At 38.7% G+C, this 25034-nt stretch overlaps 1 protein-coding gene across 1 annotated transcript in view; it reads left to right on the forward strand.

The window, feature by feature from the left end:
- The first annotated feature begins 15152 nt into the window (after positions 1-15152).
- Positions 15153-25034, forward strand: part of appa (amyloid beta (A4) precursor protein a) — a 58866-nt gene continuing 48984 nt past the window's right edge. The window contains exon 1 of the mRNA XM_055163671.1: positions 15153-15390. Within this exon, the coding sequence (XP_055019646.1) occupies positions 15331-15390 (60 nt within the window). The 5' untranslated portion in view covers positions 15153-15330. The remainder of the gene's footprint in view (positions 15391-25034) is intronic.

Genomic DNA, 25034 nt, shown 5'->3' on the forward strand with positions numbered 1-25034 from the left:
GAAGCTACAATCCATTTAACAAAGTTGAAACACGTCACTTGATTTTAGTTTCAGTGACACAGATTTGCTGATTACCAACTACTAAGATTTCACGTACTTATATCTATAATTTAGCATCTTTGAATTTATTATCGAGCTTTTCATACTAATCATAAACTTGTTTTAGGTATGTTTATCAAGAATTTAGCAGAATTTAAAGCTTTTTATGTCAAATTTGGCATCTGAGAACTTATTATCAGGCCATGAACACGAATCTTAAACTGGTTTTAGGTCTGTTTATCTCAAATTTAGCATCTATAAACTTATTTTCAACCCATGAAAAGCTTAATTTTAGTCTAGAGGTGCTTTATTTTAAGATAACTTGTCACGTAAAATGATCTTGCTGCGTCAACAGATCATTTTACTACTTTTTAGTCATTTTCTGATAGATTCGAGATAGATTCAAGTGTTTAGATCTTTTTTTTTTGCAGCGTTCGCATTGAAAATACAGATTTATGAAGGTATTTTTGAGCAATAAAAGCGACTGAATAAATGTGAGTTTAATGCCATACCGTGGAACATTCCATCATTTCCCTGAAGAGAACTGCCTACAGAAAAGTTACAGAGTGAATCTTTAAATGCGCCGTTTGTTTTTGTTTGTACAGTTTAATCATTTGCGAGTCACAATCTGGGATACTACAACCGAGAGTCCAAAAGTCCAAAAAGACCGAAACCAGGTCTAGACCCAGACTCAAACCTGGACTAAACGAGAAGAAGAGGAGAAGATGGACTTTGTCTTCGGACCTCGGGAGCCACCGTCCGAACTCGGGTCTCGTTGAAAAGACTGGAGTTTTTGGAAAATACTTGAAAATCAAATGACGAGACGTGAACCAAAGTGGATTCTACTTTTTACCATTTTTGTTTTTGTGAAAGTTGTTTTGTTTTAAACGTCAAATAAATAGAAATTACAATGTGTATTTTGTGTCGTTATTTACTTCAAACTCAAAAGCTGAAATCCTCAACTATAATGTAATAAAATACAAAACAACACGATAAAAACTTCGACGCACGATATATTTCTCCAGAGATACACTGCAATAAAGTAATAATTCATCATTAAAAAGCAGTGTTGGGGAGTAACAGATTACATGTACTGGAGTAATCAGAGTACAAATTATGAGTAACTGTATTCAGTTACAGTTACTGTTTCAGGGAGTGGTAATTGGATTACAGTTACTTTGTTGAAATAAATGGATTACACAGAGGGATTTTCCTGTTTTCACATTTTGGGCAGAACCAGGACTAAACCAGGACTAAAACCAGGTCTAAACTAGATCTAAACCAGGTCTAAACCAGGACTAAACTAGAACTAAAACCAGGTTGAAAACAGGTCGAAAACCAGGCCTAAACCAGGACTAAAACCAGATCTAAACTAGATCTAAAGCAGATCTAAACCAGGGCTAAAACAGGTCTAAAACCAGGTCTAAAACCAGGACTAAACCAGGACTAAAACCAGGTCTAAACTAGATCTAAAGCAGATCTAAACCTGGGCTAAAACAGGTCTAAAACCAGGTCTAAAACCAGGACTAAACCAGGACTAAAACCAGGTCTAAAACCAGTCTAAAACCAGGTCTAAACAGACTAAAAGTCTAAACCAGGACTAAAAACCAGGTCTAAAACCAGGTCTAAAACAGGTCTAAAAACCAGGTCTAAACCAGGACTAAAACCAGGTCTAAAACCAGGTCTAAAACCAGGACTAAACCAGGATCTAAACCAGGTCTAAACCAGGTCTAAACCAGGACTAAACCACGTCTAAACTATCAATAATATTTTTAATTTGGTTCAGTAAAATCTGGACTTTTTATTTTCTTTTATCAGACAAAACATCTTATGTGACGATTTCCTCGTCTTTGCTTCTCTAAAGCAAATCAAGTAATCCAAAGTAATCAGATTACATTACTCACTTTAAGTCATTTAATGGATTACGTTACAAACTACATTTTGGGGTATGTAATCTGTAATCTGTAGGGGATTACATTTTAAAAGTCACCTTCCCGACACTGTTGGAGACAAAAGCGGGCGGGACGGGAGAAGATGAACAAACGGCCGAGTTATTAAAACATTTCTCTGACTCTCGGGTTTTAAATTCGTTTTCTGGACTTTAAAACAGCCGTGTTATGTTCGTTCGCACGACGCCTGGTTCATTTAAATCCAAGTTTAACATTCGCACTTGATTATTTATTTGTCTGTGTAAATCTGTGTATTCGTTTTTCAAAATAAAACCAAAAAAAAGAAAAAAAGCGATATTCTTCATTATTTGTCTCCAGAACCAAAATGAAAAAACGGAAATGATTTGTTTTTTCAGTTTTTGCTTTTGTGTTGAAATGAAGAATGGAAAAAAACAGATAATGGACTGAACCAGGACTAAACCAGGACTAAACCAGGACTAAACCAGGTCTAAACCAGGACTAAACCAGGTCTAAACCAGGACTAAACCAGGACTAAACCAGGACTAAACCAGGACTAAACCAGGTCTAAACCAGGTCTAAACCAGGACTAAACCAGGACTAAACCAGGACTAAACCAGACTAAACCAGGTCTAAACCAGGACTAAAACCAGGACTAAACCAGGACTAAACCAGGACTAAACCAGGACTAAACCAGGTCTAAACCAGGACTAAACCAGGACTAAACCAGGACTAAACCAGGACTAAACCAGGATCTAAACCAGGACTAAACCAGGCCTAAACCAGGACTAAACCAGGACTAAACCAGGTCTAACCAGGACTAAACTAAACCAGGAAACCAGGACTAAAGGTCTAGGTAAACAACCAGGACTAACCAACTAAACAGGACTAAACCAGGTTAAACTAAAACCAGGACTAAACAACTAAACAGGTCTAAACCACTAAACCAGGACTAAACCAGGACTAAAACCAGGACTAAACCAGGACAAAAACCAGGACTAAAAACAGGACTGAACCAGGACTAAACCAGGACTAAACCAGGTCTAAACCAGGTCTAAACCAGGTCTAAACCAGGACTAACAGGACTAAACCAGGACTAAACCAGGACTAAACCACTAAACCAGGACTAAACCACTAAACCAGGACTAAAAACCAGGACTAAAACCAGACTAAACCAACCAGGTCTAAACCAGGACTAAACCAGACTAAACCAGGTCTAAACCAGGACTAACCAGGACTAAACAGGACTAAACCAGGTCTAAACCAGGACTAAAACCAGACTAAACCAGGACTAAACCAGGTCTAAACAGGACTAAAACCAGGACTAAACCAGGTCTAAACCAGGAAAACAAACCAGGTCTAAACCAGGTCTAAACCAGGACTAAAACAAAACAGATCTAAACCAGATCTAAACCAGGTCTCAAACAGGTCTAAAACCAGATCTAAAACAGGTCTAAAACCAGGTCTAAAACCAGGACTAAAACCAGATCTAAAACACGTCTAAAACCAGGTCTAAACCAGGTCTAAACTAGATCTAAACCAGGACTAAACCAGATCTAAAGTTCGCACGACGCCTGGTTCATTTAAATCCAAGTTTAACATTCGCTCGTCTGTTCGTCGCCCACGTCTCCGCGGCGTTTCACTCGGGCCACATTAAACCGGCGTCAGTGTGAAACAGAAGAGCCCGAACAGAAGTGAGTCACCGCATTCACCATCTGCGCCATTACAGACGCCGCATATGTCCCAAGCACCAAACAAAATCACGATTACGAACGAACACAAGCCCGATCTGTCTTCAACCGACGTTTAAAGGTTTTATATGACGCAAAATTAAACTCCTGTGAGCTTTGAGTCGTGTTTTAATCTCGTTTCGTCGTCAAAAACAGACCTGGAGTTGTGTTTTCATTCACACGTTTGAGTAACACTTGATTATTTATTTGTCTGTGGAAATCTGTGTGTCGTTCGTTTATTCGTTTTTCAAAATAAAACCAAAAAAAAAAAAAAAAAAAAAAAGCGATATTCTTCATTATTTGTCTCCAGAACCAAAATGAAAAAACGGAAATGATTTGTTTTTTCAGTTTTTGCTTTTGTGTTAAACCAGGAACCAGGATGCTAAAAGAGGACTAAACCAGGAAAAAAACCAGGACTAAACTAACCAGGAAACCAGGACTAAACCAGGACTAAACCAGGACTAAACCAGGACTAAACCAGGACTAAACCAGGACTAAACCAGGACTAAACCAGGACTAAACCAGGACTAAACCAGGACTAAACCAGGACTAAACCAGGACTAAACCAGGACTAAACCAGGACTAAACCAGGACTAAACCAGGACTAAACCAGGACTAAACCAGGTCTAAACCAGGACTCTAAACCAGGACTAAACCAGGACTAAACCAGGACTAAACCAGGACTAAACTACTAAACCAGGTCTAAACCAGGTCTAAAGGACTAAACCAGGACTAAACCAGGACTACTAAACAGGACTAAACCAGGAACCAGGACTAGGACTAAACCAGGACTAAACCAGGACTAAACCAGGACTAAACCAGGACTAAACCACTAAACCAGGACTAAACCAGGAAAACAGGACTAAACCAGGGACTAAACCAGGACTAAACCAACTACAGGAACCAGGTCTAAACCAGGTCTAAACCAGGACTAAACCAGGACTAAAACCAGGACTAAAACCAGGACTAAACTGAACCAGGACTAAACCAGGACTAAACCAGGACTAAACCAGGACTAAACCAGGACTAAACCAGGACTAAACCAGGACAGGAGTACTAAACCAGGCATTAAATCTAACCAGGTTACAGAGCCGCATATGTCCCAAGCAAAACAAAATCACGACGAACGAACACAAGCCCGATCTGTCTTCAACCGACGTTTAAAGGTTTTATATGACGCAAAATTAAACTCCTGTGAGCTTTGAGTCGTGTTTTAATCTCGTTTCGTCGTCAAAAACAGACCTGGAGTTGTGTTTTCATTCACACGTTTGAGTAACACTTGATTATTTATTTGTCTAAATCTGTGTGTCGTTCGTTTATTCGTTTTTCAAAAATAAAAAAAAAAAGGAAAAAAACCAGGATATTCTTCATTATTTGTCTCCAGGAAAAAATGAAAAAACCAGGACTGATTTAGGTTTTTAAACCAGGACTGAAACTAGGAAAGGACTGGAAAAACCACTAAACTAGGACTAAACCAGGACTAAACCAGGACTAAACCAGGTCTAAACCTAAACCAGGACTAAACCAGGACTAAACCAGGACTAGGAACCAGGACTAAAACCAGGCTAAACCTAGGACTAAACAGGAACCAGGACTAAACAGGACTAAACAGGACTGAAACAGGACTAGGACTAAACAGGACTAAACCAGGACTAAACCAGGACTAAACCAGGAGTGTAGGGACAGGCCCAGAGTTGCACCCGCATAGACTGTCGGGTGATCAGGACTGAGACTGGGACCAGACCGGGACCAGACCAGGACTAAGACCTTGCCAGACTGGGACCGGGACCAGGACTGAAACAGGGACTAAGACCGGGACTTAGACTGGGACCATACTAGGACAAGATCAGGACTGAGACCGGGACTGAGACCGGGACCAGACCGGGAATGAGACTGGACTGAGACTGGGACTGAGACGGGTTTAGTCCAGGTTTAGTCCTGGTTCAGTCCATATTTCTAGCCTATATTTATGTTAAATTATAAGGTTTTAGTGAAAGTGTTTTGTTTTTTTTGTTTTTTTGAGAGAGAAATGCTGAATAAATGCATCGCGTAAATAAAAACTAATCATTTGAATAATTCGTGATAATGATTTTTTCCATAATCGAGCAGCCGTAGGTGAGTGATTTATTGTTGTAAAGGAACAACTTGAAGGTGAAAAAAGCCTAAACATGCAGGATTTGTGCGTTTAAACAAGTGTGAATGAAACAAAACACAACTCCAGGTCCGTTTGCGACGAGGAAACGACGTTAAAAAGGCAAACAGCGCAATCCCAGCCCATTAAACCCCATTATAAAGCCTCACTCGTCTCCTTTAAGGTTCAGAAAAGCCCGTTTAGTTTCCGCTTGTGACTCGCCGCTTCTCGGGGACCAGAACGAATCGATGCAAATGACCGGAGATCCACGGTCATTATCTGAGAGACGCACGGGGTCAAACTCTCCTCCCACCAAAGGTCAACGAAGGTCAGCGCGATAAATCACCGCAGCTCTCGAAGTCCCTGACGGCTTTTAAACACGAGCGGAAGAAGGAAACGTACGGATGTGAGAGCAAAGAAATACTCAAGTAAAAACAAAACATGAAAATACTGACTTAACTAAAAGTATTAAAGCATCCGTTTAAAAATGTATGTCAAAATTAAAAGTATTTCACCCAGATTTTGAGGTCTTACAGATAACAGAACAAATAAATATTCAAGTAAAAGCAAAAGAATCACACGAAACAGTTAATACTTAAGTAAAAGTGTTAAAATATCCGTTTAAAAATGTACATCGAGAGTGAAAAATAAAAGATTTTTTTGCAGATTTTGAGGTCTTATGAAGCTTAAAATGAGGTAAACATGGGTGAAAGTATTACTCAAATTTGTTACTTAAATAAAAGTCAAATAAGAGAACAAAGAAATACTTAAGTAGACTGTTTCATGTGATACTTTTGCTTTAACTTAAGTAAAAGTGTTAAAATACCTGTTCAAAAATGTACGTCAAGAGTAAAAAGTAAAAGTATTTCAAGCAGATTTTGAGGTCTATTAAAGCTTCAAATGTAGTAAACATGGGTGGAAAAAGTACTTAAATGTGTTACTTCAGTAAAATTACAAGTAACAGAACAAAGAAATACTTAAGTAAAAGTAAAAGTATCACATGAAACAGTCTGCTTAAGTATTAAAGTACCCGTTTAAAAATGTACTTCAAGAGTAAAAAGAAAAAGTATTCTGTGCAGATTTTGAGGTTTTATAAAGCTTCAAATGTTGTAAACAAACAAAGTACTAAAATTTCTTAAGTGAAATTACAGATAACAGAACAAAATACTTAAGTAAAAGGATAAAGTTCCCGTTTAAAAATGTACATTTAGAGTAAAAAGTAAAAGTATTTTGCACAGATTTTGAGGTTTTATAAAGCTTCAAATGTCGTAAACAAAGTACTCAAATTTCTTAAGTAAAATTACAGATAACAGGACAAAACACTTATGTAAAAGCAAAAGTATCACATGAAACAATCTACTTAAGTAAAAGTTTTAAAATACCTGTTTAAAAATGTACGTCAAGAGTAAAAAGTAAAAGTATTTCGTGTTGATTTTGAGGTCTTATAAAGCTTCAAATGTAGTAAATATTTGTGGAAAAAGAACTCAAATTTCTTAACTAAAATTAAAATATCAGAACTAAGAAATATTAAGTAAAAGCAAAAGTATCACATGAAACAGTCTATTTAAGTAAAAATATAAAGGACCTGTTCAAAAATGTACTTCAAAAGTGAAAAATAAAAGCATTTTGCGCAGATTTTGTGGTCTTATAAAGCTTTAAATGTCGTAAACATGGGTGGAAGAAGTACTTAAATTTCTTAAGTAAAATTACAGATAACAGAACAAAATACTTAAGTAAAAGGATAAAAATGTACATCACGAGCAAAAAGTACAAGTATTTCGTACAGATTTTGAGGTCTCATAAAGCTTTAAATGTCATAAATATGGGTTGAAAAAGTACTCAAATTTCTTAAGTAAAATTACAGATAACAGAACAAAATACTTAAGTAAAAGCAAAAGTACCACATCAAACAATCTACTTGAGTAAAGGTGTAAAAGTACCTGTTTAAAAATGTACGTCAAGAGTAAAAAGTAAAAGTATTTTGCGCAGATTTTGAGGTCTTATAAAGCTTCAAATTTTGTAAACATGGGTAGAAGAAGTACTCAAATATCTTAAGTAAAATTACACATAACAGAACAAAGAAATACTTAAGTAAAAGCAAAAGTATCGCATGAAACAGTCTACTTAAGTAAAAGTGATAAAGTTCCCGTTCAAAAATGTACTTCAAGAGTAAAAAGTAATAGTATTTCGTGTAGATTTTGAGGTCTTATAAAGCTTCAAATGTCGTGATTTTGATACAGATTTGTGCTGAATTTTGTTCAACAGAAACAAATGAATCCAGCAGTTGTTTTATTTGTATATTTTTGTTTTGCTCATATTATAAAATTTTATAAAAGTGAAAAAATAAAACTTCAGCATTTTCAGAAGGTCTCAAACTATAATAAAAATACTTTTTGCTCTCAGTCAATGTCGTAAACATGGTTCGAAAAAGTACTTTGTTACTCGCAAATAACAGAACAAAGAAATACTGAAGTACTTAAAGGTTGTATGGAGGATTTTTTTTTGGTTTCAAATTGTCAATGATAGATTATAAAGGTGCAGTCGCCTTGTAATTATGATGACCAAAAAAAAGAATAAAAATTCATCAACTCTGGACGTGGTGGGGCTAAACATTTGCCAATAGATAACGACACTGCCTCGTTATCTGTGAGCTGACAGGCTGTCAATCAAACTCCCTACGTTTCTAGTGTAACTGACTTGCCTGCGCCGCCGGTACGTGGTTTACGTACGACTGTCACGCAGTCCACAGACGCAAGACGCACAGACGCTGTTTACTCCACCAACGCAACAGTTCTTAGCGGCTTTTTTTTCCTATATCTTCCTCGCAGTTCGCACAAAGTTTGTTGCGATGGCGACAAGAATCCAGGAGCAGTTCGCCGCAAAAGAAAGTCCGTTTTTGAGGTCACTGAAAGAAGAAGACAAGGGGAAAAGCAGCGAAGCCAAACTAAGGTGATTCTTGAAGATTCATTCCAGCGATGGCGCGACTGAAGCAGACGAAGGGTCTAAAGACTGACGCACTGGTCCACAAATTACTCCTGGACAGGAAACTTCTGCTTAACTTATTATGAAAATGTACTTTATTTCCAAGAGTTAGACAAACATTTTTCAGGACACGAAAGCGATATCCTATGTCTGAAAACGTAATTTTCAAGGCAAAGAAAGAGTCCGCTTGCTGCTGCGTGTTGTAGCTAGTTCATTCGCACTGAATCTCCGCGCAACCTTCTCTGCACCCCTTTCCTGCTCCTCTCCCCACTGCCCGATCCACTCTTCCTCCCGCTCCTCACGGAATCTCCACACACCGCTCTCCTCTCTCCTCTCTCTGCTCCGCTCTTCTTCCTGCTCCTCACTTCTCGTCCGCGAACGAAATGTCCGCGCACCCGCTCCCCCCGCTCCTCACTTCTCCGTCTTGCTTAACCAACACTGTAGTTAGTTGTTTACAAGTCATGTGCACCGGCTGTAAACAAACCTGTTTCTGGCGTAAGGAGGAGGAGGTGTTTCTACGTAGGAGCTGTAGGGGAGGGGAGGTGGTTTCACACATGCGCAACATTTGAAAAAGGACAAACAGTCGCTGGATTTCTCGTTCCTTGGAAAATCCTCTATACAACCTTTAAGTAAAAGGATAAAGTACCAGTTTAAAAATGTACATCAAGAGTAAAAAGTAAAAGTATTTCAAGTAGATTTTGAGGTCTTATAAAGCTTCAAATGTCGTGATTTTGATACAGATTTGTGCTGGATTTTGTCCAACAGAAAATTGATCTGTTTTTTGTTTTTTTTTATTTGTATATTTTAGTTTTGCTTAAATTATGAAAGTGTTAAAATAAACCCTCAGTCCACTATTATAAAAACGCTTTTACTTTTCAGTCCTGTTCAGAAATGTAGTGCAGTAGAAAGTACAGACACCTGCTCAAATGTAGTGAAGTAAAAGTGTCCACTGTAAAATGTACTCAAGTATTTTACTACTTTTACTTCACCGCTTTACAAATGTGCGGTGTAGGTTTGAAGATGTGTCGATAAAATGAACCATGTCTCACCGTGGCTGATGCTTCGTCTACAGTCTCCATCTGTAAACAAAAAACATGTCTGCATATCAACATTTATTAAAGCTCCATCATGGAACTTTTCTGATGAGGTCAAATACTGCGCTTATCTGGGCCATAACAAAATAATATACTATAACCTGGTCTAAAGTGAATGCCGGTCCTGGTTTGGTACTGGTTTAGTCCTGGTTTAGTCCTAGTCTAGAACTAGTTGGTCCTTGTACAGTCCTGGTTTAGTCTTGGTTGTGTCTTGGTTTTAGTCCTGATTTTAGTCGTGGTTTAGTCCTGGTTTGGTCCTGATTTTAGTCCTGATTTTAGTTGTGGTTTTGTCCTGGTTTTGTTTTGGTTTGGTCCTGGTTTAATCCTGGTTTGGTCCTGTTTTAGTCTTGATTTTAGTCCTGATTTTAGTCGTGGTTTGGTCCTGGTTTGGTCCTGATTTTAGTCCTGATTTTAGTCATGGTTTTGTCCTGGTTTTGTCTTGGTTTGGTCCTGGTTTAGTCCTGGTTTGGTCCTGGTTTTAGTTGTGGTTTTCTCCTGGTTTTGTCCTGGTTTTAGTCCTGGTTTATTCCTGTTTTAGTCATGGTTTTGTCCTGGTTTTAGTCCTGGTTTAGTCCTGTTTTAGTCTTGGTTTTATCTTGGTTTTGTCTTGGTTTTGTCCTGGTTTTAGTCCTGATTTTAGTTGTGGTTTTGTCCTGGTTTTGTCTTGGTTTGGTCCTGGTTTTAGTTGTGGTTTTAGTTGTGGTTTTGTCTTGGTTTTGTCCTGGTTTTAGTCCTGATTTTAGTTGTGGTTTTGTCCTGGTTTTGTCTTGGTTTGGTCCTGGTTTTAGTCCTGGTTTGGTCCTGGTTTTAGTTGTGGTTTTAGTCGTGGTTTTGTCGTGGTTTTTGTCCTGGTTTAGTCCTGTTTTAGTCATGGTTTTGTCCTGGTTTAGTCCTGTTTTCGTCATGGTTTTGTCCTGGTTTTGTCTTGGTTTTAGTCCTGGTTTATTCCTGTTTTAGTCATGGTTTTGTCTTGGTTTTGTCCTGGTTTAGTCGTGTTTTAGTCCTGGTTTTGTCCTGGTTTTAGTCCTGGTTTATTCCTGTTTTAGTCATGGTTTTGTCTTGGTTTTGTCCTGGTTTAGTCCTGTTTTAGTCCTGGTTTTGTCCTGGTTTAGTCCTGGTTTATTCCTGTTTTAGTCCTGGTTTTGTCCTGGTTTTAGTCCTGGTTTATTCCTGTTTTAGTCCTGGTTTTAGTCCTGGTTTTAGTCGTGGTTTTGTCCTGGTTTTGTCTTGGTTTGGTCCTGGTTTTAGTCCTGGTTTAGTCCTGTTTTAGTTATGGTTTTATCTTGGTTTTGTCTTGGTTTTAGTCCTGGTTTTAGTCCTGTTTTAGTCTTGGTTTTATCTTGGTTTTGTCTTGGTTTTGTCCTGGTTTTAGTCCTGATTTTAGTTGTGGTTTTGTCCTGGTTTTGTCTTGGTTTGGTCCTGGTTTTAGTCCTGGTTTGGTCCTGGTTTTAGTTGTGGTTTTAGTCCTGTTTTAGTCATGGTTTTGTCCTGGTTTAGTCCTGTTTTCGTCATGGTTTTGTCCTGGTTTTAGTCCTGGTTTATTCCTGTTTTAGTCATGGTTTTGTCCTGGTTTTAGTCCTGTTTTAGTCATGGTTTTGTCCTGGTTTTAGTCATGGTTTATTCCTGTTTTAGTCATGGTTTTGTCCTGGTTTAGTCCTGGTTTATTCCTGTTTTAGTCCTGGTTTTGTCCTGGTTTAGTCCTGGTTTATTCCTGTTTTAGTCATGGTTTTGTCCTGGTTTAGTCCTGGTTTATTTCCTGTTTTAGTCATGGTTTTGTCCTGGTTTTAGTCCTGGTTTATTCCTGTTTTAGTCATGGTTTTGTCCTGGTTTTAGTCCTGGTTTATTCCTGTTTTAGTCATAGTTTAGTCCTGGTTTTAGTCCTGTTTTAGTCATGGTTTTGTCCTGGTTTATTCCTGTTTTAGTCATGGTTTTGTCCTGGTTTTAGTCCTGGTTTAGTCCTGTTTTAGTCATGGTTTTGTCCTGGTTTAGTCCTGTTTTAGTCATGGTCCTGGTTTTAGTCCTGGTTTAGTCCTGTTTTTAGTCATGTTTTGTCCTGTTTTAGTCCTGGTTTTAGTCCTGTTTTAGTCATGGTTTTGTCCTGGTTTTAGTCCTGGTTTATTCCTGTTTTAGTCATGGTTTTGTCCTGGTTTTAGTCCTGGTTTATTCCTGTTTTAGTCATGGTTTTGTCCTGGTTTTAGTCCTGGTTTTAGTCCTGTTTTAGTCATGGTTTTGTCCTGGTTTAGTCCTGGTTTAGTCCTGTTTTAGTCCTGGTTTAGACCTGGTTTAGTCCTGGCCCTTTCATGTCATTGTTTTGATAACAATGACGTTAAAGGGCCCATATTACACTGTTTTTTGATCTCTGTTCTAGTGTCGTTTAATCATCACAAACAGACGTGGCCTTGTGTTTTGTTTCATTCACACGTGTTTAACTCGAAAACATTTATATTTATGTTTCCATTCCACCTTCACTAGAATTATTTGGATGATTTCAGTCCTGGATTTCCCAATTTCTACTGAACGAGAGGTAAAAAAAAAGGAGCTGTTCATTTGAAAACTGAACTAAAACTTGTCAAACAATCTCCAAACTCATATAATCGAATTTAAACGATTTATTTAAAAAAAAATCAAACTCGACACTGGACCCAGGCTTTTATTTATTTATTCCATCATAAAAACACGACCTCTTCCATTAGATTTCTCGCTCCGTGCAACAGTCTAGATTATTTTCCACAGTTATGTTTGTTTACATAGGCTAAAATACAATAATAGGCCTGACCTTTTCATACTGGCCCATTAGAAACCACACAATAGCGTTTTAAATTGGCACCTGCTCCTTCTTCAAACACGGAGCTGCAATTTATCTAGTACCTGCCAATTAAAGGATTAAATTTGTCAGGTCCATTTACATATATAACAATATAACAGCATTAAAATATTCTTGGTCTACCCACAATTTATATGATCATGTTTTATTCAGTTTTAACAAAATAACTGTGAGTATAGCGCAATAATTATTCTTAATTTCTTCAAGGTGTCATATATCCATGTGTAAAAGTATCACAATAAATATCGCAATAAATATCGTACCGTGAGATGTATATCATGGAAATATTGTAACATCAGATTTGGATATTGTGAATATATTGTAACGTTAGATACATAATAAAATATCAAAAAGTATTGCAGTATTAAACAAAGCAAAGTATGTCTTAGATCACAGAGCACTACACACACTTTATTGTTCACTGGTTTTACCATATTTAACAGACTGTGCAGAAATTTGGGGCAATAACTATAAAACTGCAATAGAACCATTGATAAAACGTCAAAAAAAAGCAATAAGAATTATTTATAATGTCAAATTTCATGACCACACTAATCCACTGTTTATTCATGCCAAATTACTCAAACTGAATGATTTGATTCTGTACCAAACTGCACAAGTCATGTATAAAGCTAAAAATAAGCACTTACCAAAAAATCTTCAACTACTTTTTTGTGAAAGGGAAACAAACTATAACTTAAGAGGCGTTTTGAATTTTAAATTGCCTCGTGCTCGAACGACAAGAAAAAGTTTTTGTGTCTCTGTTTGTGGTGTGAAATTATGGAACAACTTGAAAATAGAATTAAAACTTTGTTCGAATATACATGTATTCAAAAGGGCAATTAAAAAATTAATTATTTCAAAATACTGTGCGGAAGAAATGAGTGCTTAGGGTATATGTGTGCATGTATATGTAAGTGTATGTATACGGGTGTATATATGCATATATATATAGGTATGCATGGGTATGTGATGTGTATGTAGGTATGTATATATTATATCTGTGTATATGATGTGTACTATATCTGTGTACATAATATACATATATTTGTTGTTGTCTGTTAGATTGTAATGCAATGGAGGTACTGTGCAATTATTGCTTATAATGTACAGTCTATTTGTTCTTCGTTAATTTGGGATTGTAGAAAAAAGGGGTGGGTTAAATAAGTATTTACTTCCTCCCACTCCTTTTTCGGACACATTAAAATTCTGCGTAACATTTATTTTGCCTGTTATTATAGAATAGAAATAGTTACTTTTTGTGTTATATCTATGTATTTACGTTTTTGTCTTTTTTTTATTATTTAGTTTTTTGTTTTTGTTTTTTAATTTATGTTCTATGTATTACTGTCCGAAATAAATAAACATAAACATAGATTTGGATATCGTTACACCCCTAATATTCACAATTTTGTTAAGGGTGAAGTATAGTTCTGCGTTGACATGTGGTTTTAAGTTTCATTTCTGTAAAACGTAAACACATATGCTCACAGCTGCATTAAACACATTATTTCTCAATGTATATTGAAAGAAAAGAAAGCCGAGTACAGGAAACGTCTGTAGTGCAGTGGAAGGGAGGACCAATCACAGCTCTTATCGTCTGCGTTGTTTCGACGCGTAGTTAGAACATTTTGGAGGTGCACGTCGGTCGAAGCAGAGGCTCTGCGTAGGGGGTACGCGTCAACGCAGACGATTTGACCCTGGACCGTAAATTGGCCTTCAGCCTCCACAAAATATCTCAATAAATATCGTACCATGAAAATATCGTAACGTGCCATTTGCCTATCGTTACACACCTAATATTCACAATTTTGTTAGCTTCCACAAAATATCGCAATAAATACTGTACCGTGAGATGTCGTATATTTTATTCCCAATTTTGTTAACCTCTACAAATTGTCACAATAAATATTGTACTGAGATGTATATCATAAAAATATCATAATGTGAGATTTGAATATCGTGAAAATATCGTATCGTGAGATTTGGATATCGTTACACCCCTAATATTCACAATTTTGTTAGCCTCTACAAATCGTCGCAATAAATATCATACCGTGAGATGTTTATAATATTGTGAAAATATCGTAACGTAAGATTTGCATATCGTTACGTCCCTACGGCTCAGTGACTTACTCAGTGTTTGATTTGATTGTTCCACACTCTGAACATGTTTAATTTTACGGCATGAGGTTGAATATAACGTATGTAGATCGTAATGAGTTAAACATTGACCAAATAAAAACGCGTGAACATAAAAAAAAAAAAAAAAGTGAACCAAGTCAGACTATTTCTTTCTTGCCTTTGAAGCTGTTCAATAGAAAACGCGAGGGACACAGGGAGCCGTGCGTAATGTGTGCGTAAAGTGTGTGTGCGTACGTGCCTCTCTCTCTGTACGCGCGCGTGTGTGTGTGTGTGTGTGTCTGTGCGTAATTCTCGTCCGTCTGTGGTCAGGTGACTGGCGCTGAGCAGCTGTGCAGACTCGGTGTAGCTCTCCATCAAACAACGGGAGGCACCGGCGCAGGACGCACTACCACACCGACCAGGAGAGCTCAAACCCGGGCAAAGAAACGAGGATTTTGGGAGCCTACTGAACCAAAAAAAACCAAACAAAACAAACGCGATGAGGGACCGCGTGGCTATAGCGCTTCTGGCCACGGTGGCTTTGGCTTTCGCTGCCGAGGTAAGAGCGAGGATTTTGTGGATTTTTCATCGTAATGTTGTTTGGTTGTCAAGATGTGTCAAAACGCGGAAGGTTATCAGCGCGCACCGGAAGCTACCCTTTCAAAATACGACCTTAAAACAAATATCGTGTCAAAAATGTTCGCAAAACTGCAATTTTTACGCATTTGCAGTGGTTAGACTTTACAAACACGCTGTTGTCGTTGCGATTTTTCGTTAAACGTGGCTAAGAAACCGGGTTAACGTCGTGTGTAATTGATTTGAAAGGCGCCAGACGGAAGCTAGCGCGTAGCATAGCGCGTGAGCATCGCTGGCTTGCTACGTATTTTGGGCAGGGAGCAACTACAGGTTTTTAACGTGTTATAACGCAATTTAACGCCACGTTTTCGGACCAGACGTGACACAATAAACGTAAAATAGCTTGGTGACACATTGTCGTTTGAGGTGGTTTGATTTTATGGCGTATTCTTTACGCTGGCGATGCATTTTCTTATTATAGTCAAGGCGATACGATGGATTTTACGCATTTGAGCGCCTTGGCAACGTATTTACAACGTTCAACTGCGAAATACCTGTATGTTTTGTTTATGTTTCAGTGATATAATATGGAATAATGTCAGAATTTGGCAACATACAGCTCCCAAATGCAATATAGCCTCGTCCAAAATCGAAAACAGCTCGGAGACTTTTCATTACAGCCTCTTTGGACTCGTTACAGCTCGTTAATTACCTTCCTAAATAAATGAAAAGCATATTGTCTCAGATTCCATATCCCAGGGGCAGATTTTTAAGGCAGTGGGCGTGTTGGGTACGAGGGGAATCAAATTATACACCGCCAAAAGCGATTTCACACAAAGACTCGTGGTGCGTCAGGTTTTTTTTTGGTTTTACGCAACGCTAAATCCTTCCCGAATGCGCCATAAATCGGGTGGGAAACGGTTCTAAGTGCCCGTAACGGCTCCAGGTCTCGGTCAGACGATGGCAGAGGAGAAGAGAGAAGTTAAGATGGCGGCGGTGCACTGCAGTATAAAATCAAGGGGTCGAGAGGAGCTGGGAGAAGCCCGACAGGCGCCGGGATAATGTTGCAAAAGCGGCCGCAAAACGAATTCTCATTTCTTCTCGACCTTTTGTTCGGTGTGGCTCGAATAACCTGCGTGAATGTGGTGGTTTTCCGCTGAATGTGCGCACAACGCGGACCCCGGGTTGCACACAATCACTGCTCATCCATTTTTAAAGCCCGAGAACGTCGCGGTTTCGTATGATATTGGCGCTATAATAAGGTTTTCCGTACGTTTCTCTCTCTCGGCGTCATTTCTCATTTCTCTCTCTTTGATTTCTGAACGCACGCATCGTTTGCATGACCCAAAAAAAGCAGAACCAAGAATGTAAAAAACTGTTCCACTTTTTGATTCCCCAGCTGCCAAAGGGATTTTTTTATACGATCGTTTTGTCATTTTTATGCGTAATTCTGAAAAAGAAAACAGGGAAGTTCAATCTGGGTAGTGTGACGCTGCTGCTTTATTTGTGAGAGGGGATTACTCATCGTTTTTGAACCAGAGTGTGCAGTTTAACGAACAATAGAATTAAAAAGTCTATTGTAATCGTGTTGTCGAAAATGATATTCATCGATCTGAAAACAAGTATCGAAACTGGATCGTCATTTTTCGCAGGTATCGACGCTAAAAAAGTCACACTGACAGGACAGAAATGAAGCTTTCCGGAATGTCTAGAATGATCTGGAGCTGTATCAGAACAAGAATAAGAGCATAGAGACAAGTATACGCCCACAGACCTGGTTTAGACCTGGTTTAGACCCGGTTTGGACCCGGTTTGGACCTGGACCACTGAAGGATTACACAGATATAAGGATACATGGGAATAGAAAAGAAAGTACGACCATTTAATGCTGAAACTCACGTTCTATTGTCGAAAGAATCAGTATTGTGTTACCAAGTGCCTCCGCTCAGTTTCATTTCTCTCCAGCGACTACGTCAGGAATCGGAATACTCTAGATGTTTGTGCAAGAACCCCGGAAGTTGTAGACCGCTCACCGGCCAATCAGAGAAGAGCTGTGAAGCCGTGACGTCAACCTGGGTCCCTTTTGTGGACGGTTCACGAGATCGAGGATTTAAAGCCGGAACAAAGAGAATGTTTGGTCAATTTTATCAAAGGGAAAGACGTTATTGCTCTTCTTCCTACGGGATTTGACGCATTACAAACGTCACGACCAAACAGCAGCGATTGGTTAAATAAAAAATAAAAAAAGTACCCGCCTACTGTCGAGCAAACGAATCCTAATGCTGTGAGGTCAGACGGTTTCTACGAAGTGAAACCGGCCGATGAATCAGGCTAGTATTGAGCAGAGGTGTAAGAAAAAAATCGATTCAGTGATATATCGTGATAGTTCATTGCACAGTTCTCGAAAGGATTCAAAATGGATCCAAATCGATTTTTTAAATAATATTGTTCACAAAAATTCATTAGTTAGATTCACTGTGCCCATGATTTAATAAAAATAATACATTATTTTTCATACAGTTGTGTTCTCTTGAAGGTGTAGTTGACTGTATTGTAAGTAATTCAGTATCGGGATATATCGTGATGTATGTAATCGTGACGTGCGAATAATGATATGTTTCGTACCGTCAGACCCTCGTATTGAGCATCAAGTCTATTCCTTAGTATCGTTTATTACAATATTATATCTGTGTAATAAATTCAAAAGCCAAGAACAGAAGATTTGCATTAAACATGTCCCTGAGAACACAGACCAGTGCAATGTTGACATGTATTCAAATGAACATCCCGGCACCTGCTCGTAAAATTGACCTAATGATTTGATTTGTTTTGAAACCTATTTTAAAAAGGACATCAGCACAATTTTTTGGGTCCAGTCAAGTGGTAATGGAGGGAAACAGGGTCAGATTTTTACATTCAAATGTCTCTTATTCAGAAACTAGAGGAACTATTGAAATAAGTAAAGTATCAGAATGTAGGAAAGAGTTACACTCCAACAGGGTCAAGTTAAACCTGTGAGATTCTTTCAAGTTGTTGACAAAAAATGTAAAAACTCATGTTGGTAACGGAGGGAATGAAATATGCAGCACTTTTTGGGCAATAAATCCAAACAGTGATAACTCTTGGTTCTCACTTACATATCCTTAACAAACTGGTTTGAATATTTGCTTCATATAGTTTTCTACCATATGGTACAAGATTAGGTTGAAAAACCTCTTACTTTTTGAGTCATGAGATTTTTTATTAATAAAGGTCATGGTAACGGAGGGAAAAGTAACGGAGGGAAAACTGTACAAACAAGTAGAAGGTGCAGGATTTTACATCATTTGTCGCTTTTTTCTTCTGAATATTTTTAATATTACTTCAAAATGAAAGAAACTATTTCTATAAAATATGTCAAAATTTTTATCATTTTAAATACATTTTTTTGGAAAAATCATGAACCTTCATCAACAGTTCAAAGATGGAACAACACAAGATATGATGAAATACATCCATTTATTTACATGATTTTCAGGTCTTTGAAATTTGGGAAATAATTTTTGTTCCATGTTTCATTCATGGTCTGTTTAAAACATGTGTGATTTTAGAACTAAAAATGGTACAGAAAAAAGGTCAACAGTTTGATAAACTCGAGTACATATGTATCTGTTCAATACATTTTTATATCAGATGAATTAACTTGAACTTTTGGCCTTGTTGTTTACTTCTGCTGGACTGGGCCCAGATGTTAAGATTTTTTAGTCTTTACAGCAAACAGTCGCTTCTTCATGGAGACTTGGGCTCAACAGACAATTTGAAGAGAACAAACAAGAATTTTCAGGATGTGGTCGCTACATTCTTGTCGTTTTAAAAAGCACAACAATATCAAGTAATCCAAAGTATTCAGATTACATTACTCACTTTAAGTAATTTAATGGATTCTGTTACAAACTACATTTTGGGGTGTGTAATCTGTAATCTGTAGGGGAATACATTTTAAAATTAACTTTCCCAACATCGTCTGTTTGTGACGAGGAAACGACACAAATCAGAAAATAATTGAATACGGGTGGTTTAAAGTGGAGTGATTGTGTCGGAGTCAGAATGGGACATCTGTTCGAGGCGTCTGCTCCGTTTGATGAAGAAGAACTCAGACAAAGACTTTTCTCTGGGACTTAGCTCCTCTAAAGGGACTCGACAGGTTTTCACACCAAGTCGTAAACCGCGAAACAAACACAAACATGTGGTGATTCAGCTCGAGTCACGGTAATCAAGAACTAAAACTGGACTAAGTGTGGCCAGGACCAAGACTAAGTACAAGGATTTGGGACTAAAACAGGACTGAAACAGGGCTACAGCTGTGTTAAGTAGGTCTTAGACTGGACTAAACCAGAACATAAACAGGACTAAACCCGGACTGTAACTGGACTGTGTTGGTCAGGTCAGGTTTAGTCCATTTTAGTCCTGATGTAGACTTGGTTTGGTTCTGTTCTAGTCTCTAGAGTTAGTCTCGTACTGGTTTAGTCCAGGTTTAGTCCCAATTTTGTTATGATGATTGTGCAAGTGTGAACGCACCCAGGACTAAACCAGGACTATAACTGGACTATAACTGGACTGTGCTAGTGAGGACAGCTTTAGTCCATTTTAGTCCTGATGTAGACTTGGTTTAGTTCTGTTCTAATCTTGAGTTAGTCTAGTCAACGTTTAGTCCCAGTTTAGATGTGGTGATTGTGCAAATGTGAACCTGGTTTAGACCTGGTTTAGACCTGATTTAGTCCTGGTTTTAGTTGTGGTTTAGACCTGTTTTAGACCTGGTTTAGACCTGGTTTAGACCTGATTTAGTCCTGGTTTTAGCTGTGGTTTAGACCTGGTTTAGACCTGGTTTAGACCTGATTTAGTCCTGGTTTTAGTTGTGGTTTAGACCTGCTTTAAGTCCTGGTTTAGACCTGATTTAGTCCTGGTTTTAGTTGTGGTTTAGACCTGGTTTAGACCTGGTTTAGACCTGATTTAGTCCTGGTTTTAGTTGTGGTTTAGAGCTGTTTTAGTTGTGGTTTAGACCTGCTTTAAGTCCTGGTTTAGACCTGGTTTAGCCCTGGTTTTAGTTGTGGTTTAGACCTGGTTTTCGTCATGGCTTAGATCTGGTTTAGCCCTGGTTTTAGTCGTATTTTAGATCTGGTTTAAACCTGTTTTTTGTCGTGGTTTAGATCTGGTTTTAATCCTGGTTTAAGTCCTGGTTTAGACTTGGTTTAGACCTGGTTTACACTAAACCAAAACCGGACTTCGTGAGAACTCTATCTGGACTTAAACCAGGATAATCTGAGTCGTAACTACACATCAGACAAAACCTTTTCCACCTTATAATCTTTTCAAAAACCCGGCCCCTGTCATCACGCTCGGCCGCAGCTTTGTACACGATCTTCTGCTTATTTCCGAATCCTCAAATTTACGTGAAACTTCAAACAAATGATGAAATACAAAACTACGCAGAGTCAATTATCCTAACGACTCTGAGCCCAGGATCAGTCCTCGGCTTTATCTTGTTTACTCAGGGCACAAATGGACTCTGAAGCAAAAGGAAGTTGGCTTTTCCGTTTGGACACACCCTGGACGACTTCACCGCTGATTCAGGAAAACTGCCCTCGGGATTAGATTTCCTTTAAATACTGGAACAGTTTTTGGAGTAAATTTATGAAAAACATGATTTAAAAAGTTCTAAACCAGGGGCGAAATAAATCAGGACTAAACCAGGGACTAAACCAGGACTAAAGGACTCAGGACTAAACAGGACTAAACTTGGATTAAAACAGGACTAAATCAGGACTAAACCAGGACTAAACAGGATTAAAACAGGACTAAATCAGGACTAAACCAGGACTAAACCAGGACTAAAACAGGACTAAATCAGGACTAAACCAGGACTAAACCAGGACTAAAACAGGACTAAATCAGGACTAAACCAGGACTAAACTAGGACTTAAACCAGGACTAAATCAGGACTAAACCAGGACTAAACCAGGACTAAAACAGGACTAAACCAGGACTAAACCAGGACTAAACTAGGATTAAAACAGGACTAAATCAGGACTAAACCAGGACTAAACTAGGACTAAACAAGGACTAAACCAGGATTAAACCAGAACTAAAGCAGGACTGAACCAGGGACTAAACCAAGACTGAATCAGGACTGAACCAGGACTAAACCAGGGACTAAACCAGGATGAAAATAGGCCTAAACCAAAACAAAACAAGACTAAATCAGGACTAAATCAGGGGCTAAATTGGGACTAAACCAGGACTGAACCAGGACTAAACCAAGGACTAAACCAGGACTGAACCAGGACTAAGCCAGGACTAAATTAGGACTAAACCAGGGACTAAACCAGGGTCTAAACCAGGACTAAACCAGGACTAAGATGTCAAAATCGAACGTTTTAGGAGAAAAAAAACCTCTGGCTCCTAAAGGGTTAATGAAGCGTCTCCACACGTCTCGGGAATGAGGTCCTACGTCCAAAATTCCGGACTGTCCCTGTCCCTGTCCCTGTCCCTGTCGCTTCTTTAACCGCAGCCTCCATGAGCTTCATTTGACTGGATCTGAACTCTCACCTTCTCTTAGTCCGTTTCTCTGTCAATTCTACGATCCGAACGCGTCTTAAACACATTTTTTTGGTAATCGTCTCGTTCCACAATCGGATTTAAGACTTTTTTCCCCGAGAATTAACACGTTTAGCGGTAAATATTTGACTTTCTGACGGCGCTTGGACCCGTGTGTCCACAACATCGCGGCTCCTCCTTTTGTCCCATTCACAGCCGAGGAATTCCTGACCTGCGGCGAATGTTATCTTTGTGTCCAGGGGCGGCTCTCACTCTGGAACGCCGTGTCCTTTTCTTTGGCTTTTTTCAACAAACAATTGGATTTCTGTGATTTAAAAAAAAAAAAATTTTAACATTGAATCTGCTGATAAAGACGAGGCTGAGTTTGAGGACAGACACGAGAAAATGCCAAGATTTTAGCCGGATTCCTTAGATAAATATCGTTAAATTGCTGGAAAATTAATCAGAATTATATTTATTTAGGTGATGTAATGTCCCTGTTTGTGTCAGATGCCCTCCCAGAGTCTCCCTTTCTGTAGTTTAAACTCGTAAACAGGTTCTGAAATGCAAAGATCCTGTATAACTGTATTTAAAGTCCTGGTTTAGTTCTCGTTTAGACCAGGTGAAGTACTGGGTTTAGAAATGCTTCAGTCCTGGTTTTAGTCCTGGTCTAGTCCTGGTTTACTCCTGGTTTAGTTCTGGTTTATTCCTGATTTAGTCATGGATTTAGTCATGGTTTAGATCTGTTTTTGTTGTGGTTTTAGTCCTGGTATTACTCCTGGTTTAAGTCCAAGTTTAGACCTTTTAGACCTGGTTTTAATCGTGGTGTTAGGCCTTCTTTTAGTTGTGGTTTAGACCTGGTTTTAGTCCTGGTTTTTGCCGTGGTTTTAGTTGTGGTTTAGTTGTGGTTTAGACCTGGTTTAGACCTGGTTTTAGTCCTGGTTTATTCATGGTTTTAGTCCTCGTTTAGACCTGGATTTAGTTGTGGTTTTAGTCATGGTTTAGACCTGCCTTTAGTCCTGGTTTAGTCCTGGTTTTGGTCTTGGTTTTAGTCCTTTTTTGTCATGGTTTTGATCCTGGTTTAGACCTGGTTTAGACCTGGTTTAGACCTGGTTTAGACCTGGTTTTAGTCCTGGTTAATACTTGGTTTAGACCTGTTTTTTGTCATGGTTTAGACTTGGTTAAAGTCCTGGTTTTAGTCCTGGTTTTTGTCCTGAGTTAGTCATGGTTTAGACGAGGTTTTAGTCATGGTTTAGACCTGGTTTAGACCTGGTTTAGACCTGGTTTTAGTCCTGGTTTTAGTCCTGGTTTAGACCTGCCTTTAATCCTGGTTTAGTCGTGGTTTTAGTCGTGGTTTAGACCTGGTTTTTGTCCTGGTTTAGTCCTGGTTTTGGTTGTGGTTTAGTCCTGGTTTAATCCTGGTTTTGGTTGTGGTTTAGTCCTGGTTTAGTCCTGGTTTTGGTTGTGGTTTAGTCCTGGTTTTGGTTGTGGTTTAGTCCTGGTTTAGTCCTGGTTTTGGTTGTGGTTTAGTCCTGGTTTTGGTTGTGGTTTAGTCCTGGTTTAGTCCTGGTTTTGGTTGTGGTTTAGTCCTGGTTTTGGTTGTGGTTTAGTCCTGGTTTTGGTTGTGGTTTAGTCCTGGTTTAATCGTGGTTTTAGTCATGGTTTAGACCTGTTTTTAGTTGTGGTTTAGATATGGTTTAAGTCCTGGTTTAGACCTGGTTTAGTCCTGGTTTTATTCGTGGTTTAGACCTGGTTTTAGTCTTGGTTTAGACTCAGTTTTGGTCCTGGTTTAGACCTGGTTTTAGTCGTGGTTTAGACCTGGTTTAGACTCAGTTTTGGTCCTGGTTTAGACCTGGTTTTAGTCGTGGTTTAGACCTGGTTTAGACTCAGTTTTGGTCCTGGTTTAGACCTGGTTTTAGTCGTGGTTTAGACCTAGTTTAGACTCAGTTTTGGTCCTGGTGTAGACCTGGTTTTAGTCGTGGTTTAGACCTGGTTTAGACTCAGTTTTGGTCCTGGTTTAGACCTGGTTTTAGTCGTGGTTTAGACCTGGTTTAGACTCAGTTTTGGTCCTGGTTTAGTCCTGGTTTGGTTTTAGTCCTGGTTTTGACCTGGTTTAGACTCAGTTTTGGTCCTGGTGTAGACCTGGTTTTAGTCTTGGTTTAGACCTGGTTTAGACTCAGTTTTGGTCCTGGTTTAGACCTGGTTTTAGTCGTGGTTTAGACCTGGTTTAGACTCAGTTTTGGTCCTGGTTTAGACCTGGTTTTAGTCGTGGTTTAGACCTGGTTTAGACTCAGTTTTGGTCCTGGTTTAGACCTGGTTTTAGTCGTGGTTTAGACCTGGTTTAGACTCAGTTTTGGTCCTGGTTTAGACCTGGTTTTAGTTGTGGTTTAGACCTGGTTTAGACTCAGTTTTGGTCCTGGTGTAGACCTGGTTTTAGTCCTGGTTTTGACCTGGTTTAGACCCAGTCCTGTTTAGACTTTGTTTTGACACACACAGACTGAACCTTGTCTAAAAACAGGTCTAAACCGGGACTAAAAATGAAAGTTGGTTTTGTATCTTAATGAGACAACGTGCCACAGTGAAACACATTCCAAACAACACAGCAACATCTCCATGGAAACGATCGAGCGGGAAAGTTACAGAGTGCACCTTTAAGACGTGTTTGTGTTGTGATTTTCTGCTGTGAAATAGAAAATGACGCTGGGAAAATGTGCTCGTAAAACGGTCGTCTCCTGGATTTGAAAAGGCGATTTAGTTTAAAAAAATATTTTGAATTTTCGGATTTGAGTTTCTCGGATTCTCGGCTTTTGGGGTTTTGACGTTTGAATAAAAAGGAATGAAAAGATTAAGAAGGAAACAATTATAAAGGTGTGGTGAGATTATGTGGATTTGTCAAAAGGGCAAGTGGAGACAAACAAGACACACCCAGAACCAGGACTAAACCAGGACTGAACCAGGACTGAACCAGGACTGAACCAGGACTAAACCAGGACTAAACCAGGACTGAACCAGGACTGACTAAACCAGGACTAAACCAGGACTGAACCAGGACTA

This window comes from Boleophthalmus pectinirostris, unplaced genomic scaffold, assembly GCF_026225935.1.
Source record: "Boleophthalmus pectinirostris isolate CB_2022bp ecotype Guang Dong unplaced genomic scaffold, ASM2622593v1 HiC_scaffold_11, whole genome shotgun sequence".
Taxonomy (NCBI): domain Eukaryota; kingdom Metazoa; phylum Chordata; class Actinopteri; order Gobiiformes; family Gobiidae; genus Boleophthalmus; species Boleophthalmus pectinirostris.